Source organism: Henckelia pumila, chromosome 4 (genome assembly GCF_033568475.1).
Source record: "Henckelia pumila isolate YLH828 chromosome 4, ASM3356847v2, whole genome shotgun sequence".
Taxonomy (NCBI): Eukaryota; Viridiplantae; Streptophyta; class Magnoliopsida; order Lamiales; family Gesneriaceae; genus Henckelia; species Henckelia pumila.
The window spans coordinates 182,825,636-182,848,139 of NC_133123.1; the positions used below are offsets into that span (position 1 = coordinate 182,825,636).

General features: G+C 35.6%; 1 protein-coding gene across 1 annotated transcript; it reads left to right on the forward strand.

Moving 5' to 3' along the window:
* The first annotated feature begins 20,158 nt into the window (after nucleotides 1-20,158).
* LOC140866938 (non-specific lipid transfer protein GPI-anchored 11-like) lies at nucleotides 20,159-22,504 on the forward strand. Its single transcript, XM_073271999.1, has 3 exons — nucleotides 20,159-20,575; nucleotides 20,732-20,758; nucleotides 22,147-22,504. The coding sequence occupies exons 1-3, from the start codon at nucleotides 20,248-20,250 to the stop codon at nucleotides 22,341-22,343; spliced, it is 552 nt and encodes a 183-aa protein (XP_073128100.1). The 5' UTR covers nucleotides 20,159-20,247; the 3' UTR covers nucleotides 22,344-22,504.

The following is a 22,504-nucleotide window of genomic DNA, read 5'->3' on the forward strand; positions in this document are numbered from 1 at the left end:
ATTCTGAAAGATGGAAACTTTTTATTCCTTCCTTCCATGCACACTTTTTTTCAATTATAAAAGAGAGACATTAGGGCATGAATTCACTCGCTCATCCTCGAATACAAGTATTGAGTACGTGCCCTTCCGTTTATTTTTTTGTTTGGTTTTTTTTTTTTTTTCGTCGGCTACTTCTTTTCTTTGATGCCGTTTTTTTTTTTTGTATCTAATATTTTTTTAACTCCATGCTTGCAGAGTCTCCGAGCCTCCAAGATTTTGGGTTGATTGCGGCCACTTCTTCTTCCTTTCGTCTGGTATGCGAACATCACAAAAGTCCCACTTGTTTTTTTTGTTTTGTTTTTTTTTTCTTATATTTTATTAAGTTTTGTATTGTTTTTTTTTTTTTTAAGCGAATTTTAATAATTTTTTTTTTTTTTGTTTTTGTTATGTTTTCTTTTCTTGTTTTGTGATTTTCTTTTATATATATATATATATACACATATGTACTTTTGAAATTATTATATTAATATTTTATATATATACATGTACGTATGTACACATGTCTTACATCTGGGTATTTACATGCATCTTATAATAATTCTATTTTTTTTCTTGAATTTTGAGTTCGTTTTTAATATGTGTATATGTTACGCATAATTTTGTTTTTTAATCTTTAAATGTTATTAGTATTATTATTATTTAATATTATATGCAAATGTTACGTACGCACATGATACGTATATATTTATTATTTTTTTTTTATCTTCACATCTTTATTTTACTATCATTTAGTTACATATATATAATCATATGTACGTTTTTTTTTTTATTTATTAATTATTATTCTTACTGTGATGTCTGCGTATTTTTTTTTTCTATTATTATTATTTTGAAACATTACACATAATTTTCAGTTTTTTTTTTTAATCTAATCTTGTATGTATGTATTTAGTTTTATATGTACAAATATTATTTTATTTTTTATTATTATTTTATTGTTATATATATTACACTTACGTATTTTTTTTTGTATACCATTATTTACATATTAACACTATTTTTTATTAATTATTATTATTATTATTTTTTTATGTAGCACAATGGTCTTTTTCAAGGACATATCTTCTTCTTCCGGCACTCAACGTTTGATGATTCTTGATGACGAAGGTCAACCCGAAGAGAAAGGCACTATTTTGATTGTTGATGAGCCTGTGGCCGGTCGTTATGCAAAACCATGGCCGCGATTGACAAACTTGCTTTATGCTCCCGAGTGGTCCATCGAGACTCCTTTCACCAAGAATTCTAAAGTTTGGGCTTTGCGATCTACTCACCATCAGCAACTGCAAGAGCATGTTCCATTGCCATCATTGGGAAGACGTATTATTGAAGGCCAGGCAAGGTGGGATGACACACTCCAATTTATTGGCGAATTTCATTACGTCAAAGGCTATTGGGAGTGGACTGAAGATATTCTTAGTCGATGCGATCATAGGCTTCGAGCGGCACAAATATATGACCCGGTTTATGCTTCATTATTCACATATGATCGAGATTCCAACATTATGAAGGCATTTTGCGAGGCGTGGTGTCCACTCAACAATACATTATTGACTTCACATGGCGAATTATCTATTTCTTTGTGGGATTTGCACTCTTTATCGGGCCTGTCTATCACCGGAAATTTATATGATGAAGTCGTCCCTAGTGCCAAGGAGCTCACCGGCATTGATGAAGCGGGTAGTAGATTCTTTCCTCGATCATGCAATCACTTACTTCATGCTTTTCACATTCTTCGAGGAAATTCAAAAGATGATCCATGCTCTCAAGTGACTATTGATCAGTGGGTTAGATTTTGGTTCAAGAAGGCTTTTCGGTATCATTCACCTCCCCCTCGTAGAGATAAAAAGGCAACGCCTCCTGAATCCACATATAATCCACTTGGCGATATCAAGACACACGAAGAATGGTCCCCTGCAGAGAAGGCTATATTTTCGAAGCTTGGAATCAGAGACAACTCAAAAGATGAGACATACTTGGCGGCATATGTATCTTGTTGGTTATGTGTATTTGTCCTTCCTCAAAGTGGTGCCAAAATTATTCGTCCAAGTACTTTCAAGATGGCAAGCATCATGGCTAGTGGGCGGAAGGTGGGTCTTGCTATTCCAACATTGACGAGCATTTATCGAGGCCTCAACAAAACTGCTGCTTCTTCAAGTCCATCTCGTGCATGTGCGACTTTTCCTACACACTTCATCTACGGTTGGCTCGCGCATTACTTTAAGACTCACACCCAAGTTTGGCAAGGAGCACGTGGTCCAAAAATGGCGACTTTTTCCGGCGAAGGGAGCGCAAAACATTATGATTCAATTGAAGCTCGCAAAAGAATTCACAAAGGAGATTTTGCTTCTTGGACTTGCACCATGATCACAAGGAGTAAAGAATTTTTATATCTTGATAATGGAAACACGGAGGAACTTGAGCAGAATTATTTTATCGCCATCCGTTCCGGCTATCTGTCTTTGCGCCAAGGAAGTCGCTTCTTGGTTGAACCTTATAGTCCTCACCGCTTTAGTCGTCAGTTTGGATTTTATCAAATACCCCCAGGGGTTCTTGTTCGAGACGTCCGCAAAGCTTCTTTGGATGAAGGGCTTCTTTTTTGGCGGTTGATTACTCTTTCCAACTCAATGTCTAGAGTGCAATTTCCATCCATGCCCCCAAATGCGAAGAGATTCTGCTCCGATGAGTATAAGAAGTGGTGGACAATAGTTCATGGAAATTATTTGGAAGAAAACTTTACCATTTTAACTATCTCGAAGCCTTGTGAAAATTTGCGAGAAGGTAAAGTTTGTGAGGATGAAAATGGGTTTCTCGGTGAAGACTCTCGTCCCAAAGATCATAGTGCTCGTGCAATCGAAATTTTAGAGATAAACAAGAGAAAAGACTTTCAAGATAGTGAGAGTAGTACTGCAGACCATCATTGGAAAAGGGCCAAAAAGACCTCTAATCCTTCCGAGCCAAGAGTTATTGACATTGATAGTGTAATCAGAGACCCGAGACTTGTGGGAAGCTTTGTGGGAGAGGTAATTTTTTTTTATTTTTTTTTTTTATTTTAAGAAACTTCCTTTCTCTTATTTTTTTTTATTTTTTGTATTTTTCATCAAACCCTTTTGTCATTCCCCCCTTTTTTTTTAGGTGGAGAAAGAGTTATTGAATGTTGATGATACTCATGGTTCACAAGGCAGCCAAAAATCGATCATGGGACCGAACACATCACTTGCAATTCTTTCAGCCGGTGAACCTATACCAAAAGAAGGTTCTATTCTGGCAATTCCTAATGCAACTCCCAAGCCTGCTGCCCTTCTTGCATTTGATGGAGGGAAATTTTTATTTGATCACCAGAAAGAATTTCTTCAAAGACTGTGGGTCGACCTTCGTGAAAAGATAATGAATATTTCAATTGATTGTATCTCTTATCTCAAAGGCGACGTGTTCTTGGTGCTTGATACCATGAATACTTTCCATGATTTTGATTTCTCTGGTTTGGAAAAGTTATTGGGATCATTGTTTGACAAAGCTGCTGCATTTGATGAAGCTCGGTCAAAATCTTCCGAACAGGCTGCCCAGGAGATTCTTGCACAACAACTGAGTGAATCAAAAGATCGTCTTGATGCTGCTAAGACTAGGGAGAGCAAAGAGGCAAGTCAAGTTCAATCTTCTCATGAGGAGTTGGAGCGCCTTACTAAGGAACTTGATGATTTGAAGAAGAGAAAGAAGAGTTTATCTACTTCCTTAAAGAGACAACAACGATTGTTATCCAGTGCTCAAGCGGAGGTTCATAAGATTGAGGAAGAAGTCACTGCCATCGGAGATGTTTCCCCTTTTGTTGATGGGACCGTCGAGAATTTGAAGATGTCGACGATCCATCTTGAAGTTGCCAAAGAAGACTTGAAGAAATTTAGTCCCTTTGTTTAGAATTTGTTTATGACTTTCATTTCCTTTTATATTTTGTAATGAACATCACTTTGAGAGGTTTATAGATGTGCTTCTTTGATTCATATATATATATATATATATATATATATATATATATATATTTGCTTACACTCCACTTGAAATATAAAATGAATTATAATTTCATGGGAAACGAAAACAGCAAGTTCATGACTGTACTTAGAAAATATCTAAGTTTCCTACGTACCCAATATAGGGATCAAGTCATAACGTAGTTCAAAATTTGATTGTTTGGGGGGTGCCGTGCACAGTTTATACTCATGTGGGCCAGGAGTATCTATTTCTTAACCACCCTAGACTAGGTGGGGATTTAATATTTTAACCACATAAAATACCATAAGTGGGAGAAATACAGTTTAACCACATGAATTCACTATTGGTGGGGACATAACAGTTTAACCACATATAATACCTTTGGTGGGCACCGTTCACAGTTTATACTCGTGTGGGTTAGGAGTTCTTTTTTTTTTTTTTTTTTTTATGCATAGTAACGCTTCAAGAATTTCCCGTTTATGGGACCAATCCTTAAGCCATCTTCGGCCACCAGTTTGTATGCGCCATTAGTATAAACCTCTTTGACAACATATGGGCCATCCCATTTTGATGTGAACTTGTTTCCGGTTCGATGAGTTGTGATGATGGGCCTTCTCACTGCGAGTACTAAATCACCGACTTCAAATGAGCGTGACCGCACTTTTTTGTTGAAAGCTCTAGAGAGACGAGCTTGGTAACACTCAAGTCTTTGTTGCGCTTCCAGTCTTTTCTCATCGAGAGCTTCTAACTCCTCGAGGCGCAAACGTGCATTTTCTTCTTCTGTCAAGCCTTCTTGTATGGCTATCCTTAGTGATGGAATTTGTTGCTCGAGTGGCACTACGGCTTCCACACCATACACCAATGCATAAGGAGTTGCTTGAGTAGGCGTTCTGTAAGTTGTTCTATATGCCCATAGAGCCTCTCCAATCCTTTCATGCCAGTCTTTCTTTGATTTTGCAATTATTTTTTTCAAGAGATTACACAAGGTTTTGTTGAAAGCTTCGGCCAAACCATTAGCAGCAGCATAGTACATAGAAGACTTCCTTTGCTTGAAACCGAACTTTTCGCAGAGCTTATCAATCAAAGTGTTGCAAAAAGGTTTCCCATTATCTGTGATCATGTACCGAGGAATTCCATACCGGTATATAATGTGGGTGCGAATAAAATCAGCAACATTTTTCTTCTTCACTTCTTTGAGAGGCACTGCTTCAGCCCATTTAGAAAAATAGTCTGTTGCAGCCAAGATATACAAATGCCCACTTGAAGATTTAGTCAGCGGTCCAACTACGTCTAAACCCCATGCGTCAAATGGCCAAGAGGCTACTGTAGGGTGCAACACTTCAGGCGGTTGGTGAATGAAATTTGAATGGTACTGGCAAGCTTGACACCTTTGTGCATAATCCATGCAATCTTTCACCATTGTTGGCCAGTAATAACCCATTCTTTTTATTCGAAAATGTAGCTTTGGACCTGATTGATGGGCTCCGCAAATTCCAGAATGAGCTTCTTCCATTGCTCGGGTGGTTTCTTCATCTCCTAAACACCGTAAGAAGACTCCATCAAATGAGCGCCTATATAAGGTATCCTTGTAGTAGATGAAGCGCGCTGCGCGTCTTCTAATGTCTACCCTTTGACGCGGATCATTTGGCAACTTTTCATACTTCAAGTAATCGACAAATGCTTGACGCCAATCTTCTTTCTCAATTTCGAATACTTCGACAGTGTAGTTATCATCTTCTTTTTCTTCATCACTCTCATCCTCAAAAAGTGGCGGTACTACCCAATTTTTACATATTGGCACACGAGCTTCATTGTTTGGCATGGAAATTGTAGAAGCAAGCTTGGCCAGTGCATCAGCTTGTTTATTGTCTTTTCTCGGCACATGCTCAATCTCCACATCACCGAGCCACCCCATAAGCTTCCTAGCATAATTATGATATGGGAGTAATTCAGGCTTTCTGACTTCATATGATCCGAGTAACTGATTAATCACCAGAGCCGAATCCCCATATACTTGAAGATGCAATTGCTTTATATCGACCGCCATTTCTAGTCCAAGGATTAGAGCTTGATATTCAGCAACATTATTGGAGCAATTTTGAGTCAATGTGAATGAGTATGGCAACGCTTCCCCGTCAGATGTCACAAATATAACTCCAGCACCGGCTCCTTCCTTATTCGAAGCTCCATCAAAATACATTTTCCATGGGGGTTTAACTTCAATTACAAGAACATCTTCATCCGGAAATTCATTAGATAGCTCCCAATCGGCAGGGATTGGGTGGTCAGCTAAAAAGTCAGCTAATGCTTGCCCTTTGACAGCCTTCTGAGGAACATATATAATTTCAAATTGCTGCAATTGGAGATACCATCTTGCAAGTCTATCAGAAAGAACCGGTCTTGACATCACATATTTTAGCGGGTTTGCCTTTGAGACAAGCCGGACAGTGTGGGCTTGAAAGTAGTGCTTTAGCTTTTGAATGACAAATATGAGGGCTAGGCATAACTTCTCTATTGGTGAGTAGTTCAATTCATTTGGCGTCATCATTCTACTCAAATAGTATAGTGCAGCTTCCTTCCCATCATCATTATCTTGAGCTAATAAAGCTCCGACGGAACGCTCTTGAGCAGTGATATAGAGGGTTAATGGGCGTTCAGGCACCGGGGCTGCCAACACGGGAGGCTTCATCAAATAATCCTTAATGCTCTTGAAAGCATTCTCGCAAGATTCGTCCCACTTAAATGGAACTCCTTTTTTCATGAGGCGGCTAAATGGTTGACAACGCCCAGCCAAATTTGAGATGAACCTCCTGATATATGCCAATTTTCCTTGCAAACTTTTCAGCTCGTGGATATTTCGAGGTCCGGGAATTTTTAAGATTGCATCAATTTTGGCTTGCTCAATTTCAATCCCTCGATGCCGGACAATAAATCCAAGGAATTTTCCTGATGTGACACCGAATGCGCATTTCAAAGGATTCATCTTGAGTTGGTACTTTCTTACGCGCTCAAAAATTCTTCTTAAATCTTCCAAGTGGTTATTTCTCTGTTTGGATTTAACAACCACATCATCAACATAGCATTCGACATTTTTGTGTAACATGTCGTCAAAAATGTTCTGCATTGCCCTTTGATAAGTGGCACCAGCATTCTTTAATCCAAATGGCATTACTTTGTAGCAATATATACCCTTTGGAGTGCGAAATGCAGTTAACTCTTCATCTTCTGGCGCCATGCGAACTTGATTATATCCAGAAGATCCATCCATGAAAGACAATGCTTCGTGACCCATAGTTGCATCAATCATGAGTTCAGTGATAGGTAACGGAAAGTCATCTTTTGGGCATGCATTATTCAGATCTCGAAAGTCAACACAAACCCGAATTTGTCCATTCTTTTTCTTTACAGGAACTATGTTGGATATCCATGTAGGATACTTGACTTCACGGATGAATCCAACCTCAATGAGTTTGTTAATCTCAGTTTCGATTGGAGGGATTAACTCAGGGCGAAACCTTCGTTGAGCTTGCTTGATAGGTCGAGATCCCTTTTTAACAGCTAAGTGATGAACAACCACTTTCGGATCCAGCCCAGGCATTTCTTTGTATGACCATGCAAATATATCTCTAAACTCTTGCAGTAGCTCGATATATGCTTCCTCTTCATTGATGGACAATAGGGCGCTGAGGTAGATTGGTCTCGGGTTATCATCGTCGCCTAGATTAATCTCTTTTAGTTTATCAACAGTGGCCTTTACCCCTTCTTCAAGTTCAAGGGGAGCAATTTCAGCATCTTCCTCTAATGGATTTTCTTCTTCATTTGAAGTGATGTGACAAGAAGCAACACTTTCTGTATCATCCTCATCCTTTTGAGTTTGAGTGTAAATCACTGTTTTCATCTTAGCCTTCAGGATCTTATCGCATGATATAATCAATGTGGTGCATCGCTTCATGCGGGATGGAATCAAACTTCGCAATCTTTTCGGGGTTTGCTGATTATGAGCCTCACGCAAATGCTTGGAAAAGTTCAATTTTTGTTGATTCCTTTGCCTTTTACGTTGGCCCAGCCTATCAAATACAGACACTCGTTGATCCTTTTTATTTTGTTTGTCAACAACGGTGTTTGACGAGTACTCATCTTCAGCAATATAGTTGAGGCTGACTCTTTTGATGGCAATGCGGATGGGACTTTGTGGAATGAACCCAAGGCCTGGTCGAGTTTTTTGAACAGTACGCGCATTTCCTTCAAGAGCCGCTTGTTTGTTAGAAACTCCTGAGGGGAGTTTACCCAAGGTGAGGTTTTCCCTTGGGTTGTATCCGGCTTTAACGAGTAGTTTATAAGCTTTTGGATCAAAGCCCTTCGCATTCTGTAGTTCTGAGTACTCCCCATGTTCTACCTCGGCCCCTTGAGTTGGACGGACAAATCCGATGATAGATGGTCGTTTTTCATCAAGTTTTGTTAAAGGAAGTACCATCTTTTTCAAAGGATTTTCTTCTTGGACAGGCAATTTACCTTTTGATTGGTCTTTATGAACTTCCAAGGCTTCTTTAATCTTACTTTTTTCATCATCCTGTCCTTCGGGTTCCCGATGAGGTGAACATTCTTCGATTCTTGATGTCTTCTCATTCTCAAAATAGTACTTGGCATCGGCAAAGTGTGATTCGGCCTCGGTAAATGGTTTATCATCTCCAAGTACTTTTCTTACCACCCCATCTTGACAGTATTTAAAACATTGATGCCATGTAGAAGGAACTACCCCATTTTCGTGAAGCCATGGTCGACCAAGCAACATGTTGTATGATGTCCTGGAGTCTATGACATGGAAGAATGCACTTGAGGTCATGTCATCCATTATTAGTTCTAATCTTATGGCCCCGAGAGCCCTTTGTCCTCCTTGATTGAATCCTTGGATCATCAAGCGACTGTTTGCGAGTTCTTCTGTGGCAATATTCAACTCCTTCATCGTGCGCAAAGGCATAATATTAACTGCAGAGCCTCCATCAATTAATATCCTATTCACCTTTTGCTCGCGACTATATCCCGTGACAAATAAAGGCCGATTGTGAAAGTCAGAACCAAATGGTAGATCTTCGTCAGTGAATGCTAAGGTCGCTACACAATCTTTTTATTTTCGGACTGATCGATCTGGTTGAAGAGACTTCCTTGTAAACCTGTTACGTAGCATGATGCACCATCATTGTTATGTATTTCGATTTGATTGACATTCACATTATCCTCTTCAAGTGATATTTTTCCTTGGCGAGCCAACTGCATGATTTTATCCTTGAATATGAAGCAATCATGAATAGGATGCCCGATCAACCGGTGATATTTACAATATTTTGGGTCATCCATTCGTGTAGCTTCCTCAGGTCGCTTCAGTTCTGGTAATTCAATCAAGTTTGCTTTGACCAAATCATCAAATATCCCCGATACATCAGAGTCGAGAAAAGGGTACTGTTTTGATTGCATTTCCTTTAAACTCAACTTTTTTTGCCCTCTTTCCTGATATATCTCTTTCTTTCCATTGCTTTTATCATTTATATTTCCCTTGACTTTGACAGGTGTGGCATTAACTGTCATCGATTCTTTGGTCGGGGTCTTTGTGAAAGGCTTGCCTCCTTTCTTGAAGACTTCCTTTTCTTTTGCTTTATGAGATTCATGAGCTGGAGGTCCCTCTGCTCCACTTGCAGCCATACTTAATTCCATGTCATGAGCTCGAGTAGCTAGATCCTCGAATGTCTTTGGCTGGATTCCTTGAAGGATGTATCGAAGCCCCCAATGCATACCTTGGATGCACATCTCAATGGCGGAAGATTCCGACAATCGATCTTTGCAGTTAAGACTCAAATTTCTCCAACGATTGATATAGTCAATGACAGGCTCTTCTTTCCACTGTCGTGAGTTTGTCAGCTCGATCATGCTAACTATTCGTCGAGTACTATAGAAGCGATTGAGAAATTCTTGTTCTAGCTGATTCCAACTATTAATCGAGCATGGCTCCAGATCAGTATACCAGTCAAACGCATTTCCTTTTAGTGAGCGAACAAATTGTTTGACCAGATAATCTCCGTATGTTCCAGCATTGTTACATGTCTCGATGAAATGAGCCACGTGTTGTTTTGGATTTCCCTTGCCATCGAACTGTTGAAACTTTGGAGGCTGGTAACCAGGGGGCATCCTCAAGTCATCGATCTTTTGTGAGTAAGGCTTGGCATATGTGAGAGATGACTTGGAGCTTCCGTCAAGTTTTTCTTTGATAGTACCCATGATGAAGTCTTTTAATTGGTCTACAGGAACTGACCCATCAGGTGAAAAACTTAAATCTTTAGTATGTTCCTTTCCTTTTTTCTTCAACGATGATTCAGTTTCACCGTTAGTTTCACCTTGTTTGTCCATGTGACTTGCATCAGTATGGTCTATCTTTTCCATCAACTTCATGATTTGGGAGTCTTGATCTTGAACATGTCTCGAGAGTCCCTCAATTGCCTTCGTCAGATTTGCTATTTGATCTTCTAAAGTTGAGGCATTTGTCACCATTACTGGTGCTATGTGCGAGTTTTGATGGGTTTCTAAGAAACGAGCTTGCTCAGAAGATTTCTTCGACATACTTCTTGTGACGACCCCAAGACTTTCAGTTGAGATCTTGTTATTGGTGGACATGATGACTTAGAACTTTTGGCGAAGAGAAAAGATGAAAGGTAGAGATGGTCCCACTGGGCGTGCCAAAATTTGTGACTCAAATTCTTTATTTCTTAAAATTAAGAAATAGAAAATCGATACAAAGTGATTTAAATAAAGATTAGTGAATACAATCTCTAGATAATCCCTTGATTTTTCTCTTCAATGGCAATTTCTTGTGAAATGTGAATTTCTTGAGTGTTTGATCTTCTTGGAAGATGATTTGATATCTTGATAACGTTAATTCGATGGGTTCACACCTTGTTATCGAATTAACCTTCAAAATTTGGGAAGAACGCGATGAACTCCTTGAATCACGCCTTGAATTTTGTTGATCTTGAATTTGGTGAAGAACGAAATCTTCTTGGATTTGAATGAATTTAAATGTGTTTGAAGAATAACGCAATTAATTCCTTGAATCACGCCTTGATCTCCTTGAATTTAATGAATTTGATGAAGATGACTTGAATTTCGCCTTGATCTTCGTTGATTTCCTTGAACTTCTTGAAGATGACTTGAGAGAAAAATATTGAATTCTTCTACTCCTTTTCTTCAGTCTTCTGTGTTGTCTTTTTCTTCTTGATCATCTGCCTCCTATTTATAGGTGAAGGATGCAGAATGTTTCCATTTCCATTTGATGAGGTGTCGCAATTTGATTGGCTCCTCATGATTCATTTGGTGATTATTTTCCATTAATCACAATATTTGATTTTAAATACTAAAAATATTAGTATTTTCTTCCATTTGATTCAAGATTTGATTTGAAATACTAAAAATATTAGTATTTCATTCCATTTTTGTAAGATGCAATCTTGATTTAAAAATCTTGATTTGATCACAAAATATATTAAAATATAAATTAATTAACTATTTATTTTTTTGTAGGAATTTAATTTCCAATAAATAAATAGTCAATTATTTTTTTTATTGATATTTAATATATACTTCTTTTGGTATTTTCCACAAATTTAAGCTAGACAAATTTAATTGTCTACAGCGTGCAATCGAAATATGATATATATTTGAACTTGTATATGCATACACATGCATCTAACCATCACACTTGTTAGTAATTGTGAATCTTACTATATTATTGTAGTAGAGATCCTTTAATTAGCTAACTTTCAAATAATTGGTGATTCTCGAAATGAAATTACGATTATATTCTAATTTAATTCCCAAAAAAATATGGATTACAATGGGTTGGGTATAGACTCGGCTAAGTGGGTCAACAAACGGGTCCATGGAAGTACTATATTATTATAATAATAGAATCTTTTAATTAACTAACTTTCAGTTAATTGATGAAGTTTGAGATGAAATTACGATTATATCCTAACTTAATTCTCAATAAAACTAAGGATGACAATGGGTGTGGTCTAGACCCGGATAGGCGGGTCCGATACGTGTCCAAGGTATGGCCAAAACCGCCCCGCCAAAGTATATATATTTATATAAATTTAAAATTCATATTTAAAAATAAAAAATAAAAAATATATATGTAATATTAATAATATATAATTATTTTTTATACTAAATAATTAATATTTTATCCATAATTTGAGTTTATAATATTTTTGGATTGAAAAATGAATTTTTTTTATTATGATATATTTAGTAAGAAAATATATCATTAAAAATTTTTTGGTTAATAATTATTAATTAAAAATACAATTTGATAAATTTTTTACTTATGAGAATATTTTTTTGTCCTAAATATTATCAATATTGTCACACCTCGAAATTTGGCCTAGTTGACATCGACGTTGTTTAACAATTTAACATTAAAACAACAAGTCTTGTAGTACAATTCTTGCCAAAACCAGTCTATTTCATAAAATGGAATTATCTTTTACAACTCAAAATAAGAATGCGGAAGCGATAACATAAAGGAAAACCAACTCAAGAAAAATCCAGAATCTTCTTGTCTTTAAACTTGGTCACCAACCCCAAAACATGCTTGTTCGATCTCTTCGACTTATTATTCATTCCTATCTGGGGAGAAAAGTAAGGGGTGAGTGTTTTGGAAACACTCAGCAAGTTGGGGATGTTTGTACACCCAAATAAATAATATATATATGTACGAAATAATTCTGGACGTAACATGTTTCAAAACATGTCACAACACAAGTTAAGACAGGATAAGTACAATACTCAAACAAAATATTAAAACGTACCAGAGATGGAACATGAACGTATAGACATGATTCTGGAAGATATCTCACTGTTTATAACAGTCATAACATATAAATACGATTTTGGATATGACATGTCACAAGACGTGTCACGACATGAGTCAAAACATGATAGCAACATAATTCAAAACGAAGCATTAAATCGCATCAGAAACAGAACAAAAACATATAGATGATACTAAAACTTCATTTTATTATTCATGGTTTGTTTTCTATCCCCTATATGTTACTCCTCTAAGGGGCGAGACCAATATAACAGTTTTATACTCACCGTGTAGGGGCCAATATAATGGTTTTATACCCACCGTGTAAGGGTCATATAAATCTGTCCCCTATATGTTACTCCTCTAAGGGGCGAGGGTTCGATTTTATACCCACCGAAGGGGGCTATAGGTACGGTTTTATACCCACCGTACGGGGCCATAGATATGGTTTTATACCTACCGTACGGGGCCATAGGTACGGTTTTATACCCATCGTACGGGGCCATATGTATGGTTTTATACCCATCATACGGGGTCATAGGTACGGTTTTATACCCACCGTACGAGGCCATAACATATCATATTTTTTCCACTTCAAAATCAATTCATAACAGTGCCGTTCCAAAACTCTCAAAGCATAACAAACGAATACAAGACTTTGTTGGACATAAACAAATCAGAGGACTCGAAATACGTGATGTACAATGGATTTCAAAATCGAAAGATCATTGTTCAAAGTGTAGACAATTCGATATACGAAATCAAAAACATATGAAAGTGCCATAAAGAACAAAACGAATTTATACATATCAAGACATGAACGAGATGGTGTACAACGGATTTTAAAAAAAATACATAAGTTTTTAAAATGTATACATAAGCCCACTTACTTTGATTCACACGAAAATAAGGGGATTCAATTGGTTGTTCTTTGGTCGAAACCTTGTTTGAAAATCGGGCAACACTTCCTTGCTTGATTCTTAGGCAGATCTTGGCTCTAATACTAGATCGAATTTCCAATACCCTATGAGACGACCCTCACTTAACCTCTATAATTTAATATATATTAAAATAATGCGGAATTTTCAAAAAAAAAATTCGGCATGACCTTTTTAAAACATTTACAAACCACCTGTCTTTAACAAACAAATGTTTAACATGCCAATAAAACTGATCTAGAAGTTCTTAGATTTACATCCAATAAATATAAAAAATAAAATACATAAAAACATTTACGTTTAAATAACATCTTCGGAAGACTAGCATAGGTCGAAGGGATGTGTCAAGCTCGCATCGCATTCCACTCAAGAGTCATGTCTCTCGATCTCAACGAAAGTCTAATCTGAAGCATGGAGTAACGAAGGATACATAATACATACACCATACTTTAAAATATTTGTATTCAAAATACTTTGAAACTTTCCTCTAAAAAAATGCTTGAAATTAAATGTAGATGAGACTTAGAACTTTTAATGAAATCGTATGCAATTAACTCATTTAACTTTAACTCAAACTCACGCTTGAAACTTTAACTTTACTCACACTTGAACTTTAAGTTTCCTCGTGTCTTTAAACATGAACGTTCATAAACTTTAACTTTAAACTTTTCTCTGTGAATTTAGATCCTCGATTATGACCCTCTTTGTTTTGATCGATCAATGGCTACAGTACTATGCCGGCAAGGACGCCGAGATTTCTCCCAACACCACATTGCCCCTCTATGGCAAGGACACCGAGATTTCTTCCGACCCCACATTGCCCCTCTTGGCATGACACCGAGATTTCTCCTGGCCCCACAATGCCCCTCTATTTGGTAGGGGAGCCGAGATGTCTCCCGGACGCACACTACACGTCTGCTTTTGCAAGTGAGACGAGGAGATAATGTCTTCTGTTCATGGACAATCGAGTGCAAGGCTGGTTCTTGTGTTCTTGAAGTATTTGCAATTTCAATGTCAATAATTTCTTAATGTCAGAAGTATTAACAGTTAGCTGATGCATTTTATTTCGTTGGTAATGATGTCAATTTGTTATTCCTGGTAGATTTTGCTTTAAAAAGAATTGTCGTTGGTTCAGTGATACATTTTGGTTTGAGTGGTCCTGGGTTTGGATGCACTTTTCTGCCATTACTAGCACATTGTTTCTTTTAAAAGCTCAAGGGTCTGATCGAGCAAAATCACTTGCTCCCTCTTGGTATGCCGAGCAATACTCGTGAGCAACTAATATGAGAAATATTATTTTTAGCAAAAGTAATAGTTTTTATTTTAAAAGTATTAGTTTTTATATCAAAATATTATTTTTAACGTATCTTAATTTGAAATAAATAATATCAATTTTTTGTCAAAAGTATTAATATTTATGTTAAAGGTATTAATTTTTATATCAAAAGTATTACTTTGTAATATATGCTTATTTGAAATAAAAAATATTATTTTTAGTAAACAATATTACATAGTAATTTTTATGTAAAAAGTATTATTTTTTATGTTAAAAGTATTAGTGTTTATGTATAATGTATTAATTTGTAATATATGCTCATTTGACATTTACGTTTTTTATAAACAGTATAAAATATTATTATTTAGTAAAAAGTATTAGTTTTTATTTTAAACGTATTAGTGTCTATGTCAAAAGTATTATTTCTAACGTATGTTTATTTGATATAAAAAGATATTATTTTTTTGCTAAAACATATTAGTTTTTATGTTAAAAGTATTAGTTTTTCAGTTTGAAGTATTAACTTTAAGATTATTTGAATAAAAATTACACACGTTAGAAGTAATATTTTTAAAATAAATTTAATAATTTTGACCAAAGAAGTAATAATTTTAACAGAAAAATTAATACTTTTTATGTCAAATTTTTGAAATAATATTTTTTAAATAAAAACTAATACTTTTATTATACAAACTAATACTTTTCACAGCAAAAGTAATATTTTATGTGTCAAATTAGCACGCGTTAGAAAGTAATATTTTTCACATAAAATTAATACTTTTTGACAAAAAATAATACGTTTTACAGAAAAAGTAATATTGTTTATGTTAAATTATCACACATATAGGACGTCATGAATCATATAAGACTTGATTAATCTATACTTATACAGATATATTCAAAACATGACATATATATATATATATATATATATATATATATTTATATATTTATTTATTTATTTACACACACATTGATAATTTTTTACCGAGATCGATTTAATATAAAGTTTTTTTTAGCTGAGGGAGGAGATTGTAATTGAACATGTTTTTTTTTTAAATTTATATTTGAGCAAAGCTATTTGTTTCAATTTGTATGCTTTTTAAAAATTATTTTATCATTGAAAAGTTAAATACTTAAATTTTCATAACCAAATCTGAAGAATCTCAAAAGTTATATATATCAGTAAAACTATTTCTTTTGTTAAAAATATTTGTTTTAAAAAGTATTAGTTTTTATGTTACAGATATTAGTGTTTTTGTCAAAAGTATTACATCTAACATATGCTAATTTGACATAAAAAATATTATTTCTTATATCAAAGGTATTAATTTTTCTGTTGAAAGTATTATTTTTCTGTAAAACAATATTACTTTATAATGTTTGTTAATTTGACATAATTTTTTTTTTTGTTAAAAATATTATTTTTTGGGTCAAAAGTAATAGTTTGTATGCTAAAAGTATTACTTGGTATGTCAAAATTATTCCATCTAACGTATGCTAATTTGACAAAAGTATTAAATCTTTTGAATCATACAACTCTCATTTTGTTACTATTACCGCTTCAATGACTTTTTGTTAACATAGGACATAACATAATATTATAGAAATTTAAATAATACAAATCAGCATAGATGATCTAACGTAAAGAAGTATGCTCTTCAAAATATAGGAATAATGGAAAGGTGAATATTGTTACTAACATGTAAACACGAAGATTGAAGTAATAAGTAACAATGACTCATAAAACTTTACAACATATAATATTTGAGAAGTTCGAAGCTAAAGACATCGGATTTTCTGAGAATCTTCCATGTACTGCATATTCTGGGGCCATGTAGCCACTGCATAACATTAATTCACCATAAGTGACAGAATTAAGCAAGAACATAATAGAATAAAGAACCAAGTGCTCACTATGTTTCAACAACCCTTGAGATGTATGTACACTTATGATTCAAGAAAATGTGTGTACATATTGTGTAACTGATATGAATATTTACTGTGAGTAACACATTAGTACTTTAAGACAATTTAAGGTCATGACGCATTACAATTCCTACTTACTCAGCAACATGGGGTGTATATTCAAAGTTTAAGATTAAGAGCATGAATCCGTCATAATGATAAAGAAGTCTGTAATGATAAGAGACACGAAGCATGGATTCAGAGAACAAGAACCCAAGAAAAAATTCAAATATTGTTAGAACATGCACAAACTCACACTCAAAACTCTTTCGCCTTCCATTACCACTGGATTCATCAATCCTTGGAAGCTAATTTTTTGCAGTGGGCATATCAAACTTCAATCAAAGCTCATACTTTACTGGCACAGTTCTATGACCAAAAAATCGCATCGAAACAAGAAGATAAGACAGCTCATTCAACCTTATATAATTGTAACATGATTATAATTGTTCTTTTAATTCCGCTAGTAAGAATTTACCGTGCAAACATATTCAATAGTCCTGCAAAAATCAAATTTACCAGGTCAAGGACATGAACAAGGTGCTTTATTCACTCTCATCCATGGAGTAGATGTGATCCTCCACCCGTTCTTCCAAAACCAGATCAAGCTCCAGAATCCCCCTTTGCTTACTCCTATACAACAAGCTACAATTTTTCCCAAGGAAAATAAAACTCACATCACAATTACAAGCAAAAAAGTAAAAAAGGACAGATTTTTCAAGAAAAAAGAAAAAATTCAACAAAATTGTCGCCTCCAATTTACTGATCCCGAACCAAGAGATGCTCAAAATAAGTTCTGAAACATTCGAAGTCAAGGGCATAAATGGAGGCATAAACAAATTCCCAACTCAAATCATTTTCACCATTACAAAATCACATTTGATCAATATATAGATAAGCATAGCCAATATTAGTACTGAAATTTTCGAATTCACATGCTAGGCAGAAACCTAGAATTTTCGAAACCAACAGCATCAATACCATCACCATTCTAGAATTTGAATCCTTTTCAAACTCCAACCATAACCATAACATACGTTCCTCAAGCATAAAAAAAAGAGAACCATTTTGACAGAAACCGAACAGGGCACTAACGATTCAAACATTAAACATGAAATGCAATACACAATCATACACACAACAAAATAGTCTATAAGGTGCAGAAAACGAATCCATATTCTTGCCTAGGCTACTGTTAGCGCTTAATCGTATCACGCCCAAATTATCCGACTCAATCAGATAAACAATAATGCAGTAGTGTGAGTAGGGATCGTTCCCACGAAGAAAGGTAAATTTAATGCGTTCTAAATAAATAAAAGGGGGTTTTGAAGTTTGATATTAACTACTGAAAATTTTAAACAATTAAAATTCACTAACATGCAAGATTGAATAATAAACTTGGAGAAATCAATAAGAGACGAGACTTGGTATCGGTCGACTACACCCTTGATATTCATTCATTCAATCATCGATTCCCTAAAAATAATTAATCTTATTAAATATTCGTCACTGAAAACTAAATTCCTGTTTCACCGTAATTTTAGTTAATTAGAAAACAGCATTCTAAATTAACCCTTCTCAATGAATTAACCCGATAACAGCAATCTAGATTTAAATCCACGATAGCATTCAAACTAGTAAAACTGACGAACCTAGACAACACAAACACCAACGGTTGTATTTAGCCTAGTCAATAATTGATCCTACGATTTAATAAATTCAACAGCAGAAAATATCAAACGTAGTTGCTTCGCAAATTAGATTGTTCAAATAATTACGGATTTGAATTCTAATTTAGCTGTTCGCAATACAAAACTCTAAGATGGCCAATCCTAAAATCTCGCATACAAACATGAAATCAAATAGATCAAAGATTGATACTTAATAAAGATTAAACACTACGAATCGAATCTCATGAATAAAATATATCAAGGTTTCGTCTCCCTCAACCAAGTATTAAAAGGTTTAGCTACAACGATTCATCGCCAAATCAATAAAAATTCAAAGAAAAGAAGAAAACTAGAGAAAAAATTGAAGAACAAAACCTAGCCTCCAAGAGAGAGTCTCCACAATCTGATTATAATCCTTAAAAACGGAATTAAGAGTCTAATAAAACCTAGAGTCCAAAATAACAAAATTTCCAAAATTAAAAAAAATCATTCCCGAACAGGCCCGTGCGCTCGATCGCATTGAGTACATCCGATCGAGCGCATCAAAATATTCAATTCTCTGTTTTCAAACTTCTCGGCCCGCGCTCGATCCTGCTGAGTATGTGCGATCGAGCGCACCAAAATCTCCAAAATTCTGCCTTTGCTTTCTTCATCTTGAAATCTCCTACACATTAAACCCGGGAGTATGTTATGAATATAAATGCATGCAAAAGACAAAACTAAGATAAAACATGAACAAACACAATTAAATGCATGCAAACTATTAACAAAATACCAACAAAATATGCAAACAAAACACAACTATCAGCTACGATCAAAGAAATCGAGAGAAACAAATTAGCTCGCCTATCCGATGTCTCGCCGGAGAGGAGGGAAAGAAAGAAAAAATCAGGCGGCATAAGCTTAAGATGAAGCCGAAGGATTTTACATGGAGGAACAGAGCAAGGTCGCGAGATTTTGTGTGTGTGAGAGCCGGCAAACGCCCACGGTTGAATTGGAAAAAAAATCTGGTGTACAATGGGGAAAAAAAATCAAAATTAGGGTAGGCGTAGCGGGTTAGTTCCGACCCAAATTAGGATCCGTCACACGAATATGACCCGTGCAACGGTTGCATACAAGTGTTTGCATTCTTACTTTTATAATAGAAAATAGACATTCATGCTTTATTTCCACATAATGAATATGCAATTAACCATTCTTACTTTTATAATAGAAAATAGACATTCATATTTTTATAATAGAAATAGATTTTTTCACCCAATTTTCATTCAATCGTTCATACTTTTTTGGCAATATAGTACAAGTGGTCACATATTCGATTTCCTCTACCACACTTTATTAGACTATTATGTCGCAAACTGTACTTACCTAATGTGATTTAGGTATCAAGCATGACTCATAGACTTCATTCGAAATTATGATGTGCGCATCGAAATATACTTTTTGTTTACCAAAAATCCATATAAATTTCCAATCACGCGCGCATACATAATTCATTAGTCTAAAAACCCAATGGCGGTGAGTTGGAGACTATGGGGACTGTGCATCTTTGCGGCATTCCTCGCCTCCGTCAGCACCACCGTGCATTCGGAGGAGGATTGCACGAATCTGGTGCTAAACCTCGCGGACTGCCTATCCTTCGTGGTGGAGGGGAGCACGGCCACATATCCCAAGGGTGATTGTTGTTCTGGGCTTAAAATTGTGGTCAATACTAACGCCGAATGCCTTTGCGAGGCGTTTGAGAATAGTGCGCAGTTTGGGGCGAAGCTGAACGTCACTAAGGCCATGACTCTGCCCGCTGTCTGCCGCCTTTCTTCTTCTTCCGTTGCTAACTGCAGCTGTAAGTTTCATCATCATTTTTTTTTATCGAGTATATAATTTGATTTTAGGCAGACCCATGTTGCGATTTCGTGTAAATTTTATGTTTTTAATTGTTGCTTATTTTCTGTTTGATGCGATCTTCACATTTTTCATTTGTTTTCTGCCCTTTCAACAGCGAGTGGTGGCTCTGGTGAAGCTCCAGGTACTGAAAGATCCCATCTTTTTCAACAATTGCATCCTTGCGCTTCATTCATCCCATTTAAAAATTGTGTTTTTTCCTCCGCAATTACAGTACGATAAATTTGTTAACAATAATGTGGGGTCGCTCTGTACTGTACTTTTGATCAAATTTCATTAAAATATTAGTCACCAGATCTTAGAGATTCTTCTCCTATTCTGTTTGTGGCCTTCACTTCTATATGCTACCTTTAGTGGCTGGATTTTACTTATTGTTTTAAAATATGTCATGAGACTGCACATGTTTTTATTTTCCTTTTGTTTCTGTTGTATGCTTCTATTATTTGTATTTCTCGGATTGTGTTTGTGTGGTTATGTAGATTCTCATTTGTTTTGGTGCCACATCACAGCATGTTTTTTTTTATTTTACTTTTTTGCACCAGATCCTCCTATTTTGATTGAAAATCCAAGCAGTTAACTGCAGGTACCACCAGTGCTTGCTTTTCAGAAATTCTGCCGTTTATGTTCAAAATGAAAGTGATTTTTATCCTTCTTGTTTCCTTTCCTGGTTGATTTGGTTGGAAATGATCTTTTTTCAGATTGATTGCACAAAGAAAATTTTGGTTTCAGTTTTGCCATCTTGGATTTTATTGCAAATATAGGAGCTTTACATTGTGTTTATCGTAGATTTTATGTTCTGTATGAAGTTCATTCTGGATTAACTGAAATTGTGGTGCTTGCTGACTACTACATTTGTGCATTTTGGATTTTACATGTTCCAATTGTTGTTTGTTCCAGTGAGTGATTAGCGGGCCGAAAAATTCACCTTTATTGTAAGGAACTGCAAGCAGCGTTTCGGTGACTTCACCATGCTTTTGGCTGATAAATCTTCTTTCTTCCATCTTATGTTCCACCTTAGGGAGATATTCTAACACACAACTATGCTTCTACAATGATAATACAATGCAAACTAGCAATGTACTGCTTTTTGTTAATTCATTAATTTAAATGTAATCCATTTTGATGTAGAGAATCCATTTTACTTGAGGACCATACTTCTGGTGCGAAGTAGAACCTGGTTTAGTAATTTTCCAACTCCCCTTATGGTCCTATGGAGCTGTGGAATTGACCATTTTCCACTTCTATTCATTATTATTATTTGCAAGCTGAAGTATTTAACTTTGAGTTCTGTAGACTCTGATACACTGTGTTTAGTTCGTCAAATGATTTAGAGAACTAGCCTAAGATTGATACTTATATGATGCAGCTCTATCATACATTTGGTTGTTTATATCCATATGAAATATTGTCTAAACATCACATTTTTTCTGTTTACCTTTCTCCCCACCCCCACCCAACCCCCCCCACCCCCCCGATAATGAAGCTTATGCTAATTTCGATGTTCTGCAACAGCTCCTTCTCCTTTCTCAGAACCTCCTAGTTCAGGTTTGGAGACTCCAAGCCCAACCGCCATCATTGGTGTTAATGAAGTTGTATCCCCACCAGCACCTAAATCGGGTTCTTCTTCGCTTGTAGCCTCTGCCTTCGTCTGGATGTTTGTTCTTTCCACCTCTGTAGCTGCTGCTGTAGCATTATTTGCTTCAATCTGAGCATGTGGTGACACCTTTTTGGTTATTGATTATACTTGTTATTTATCAGCTTTAGTTGCTCCAAATGGTTAACTTTTTAGATACATGAAACTCAATACCATTCACTTGAGCTACTTCTTAATTGTATGGTGTATATATTACATTTATTATTGGCTTGAAGG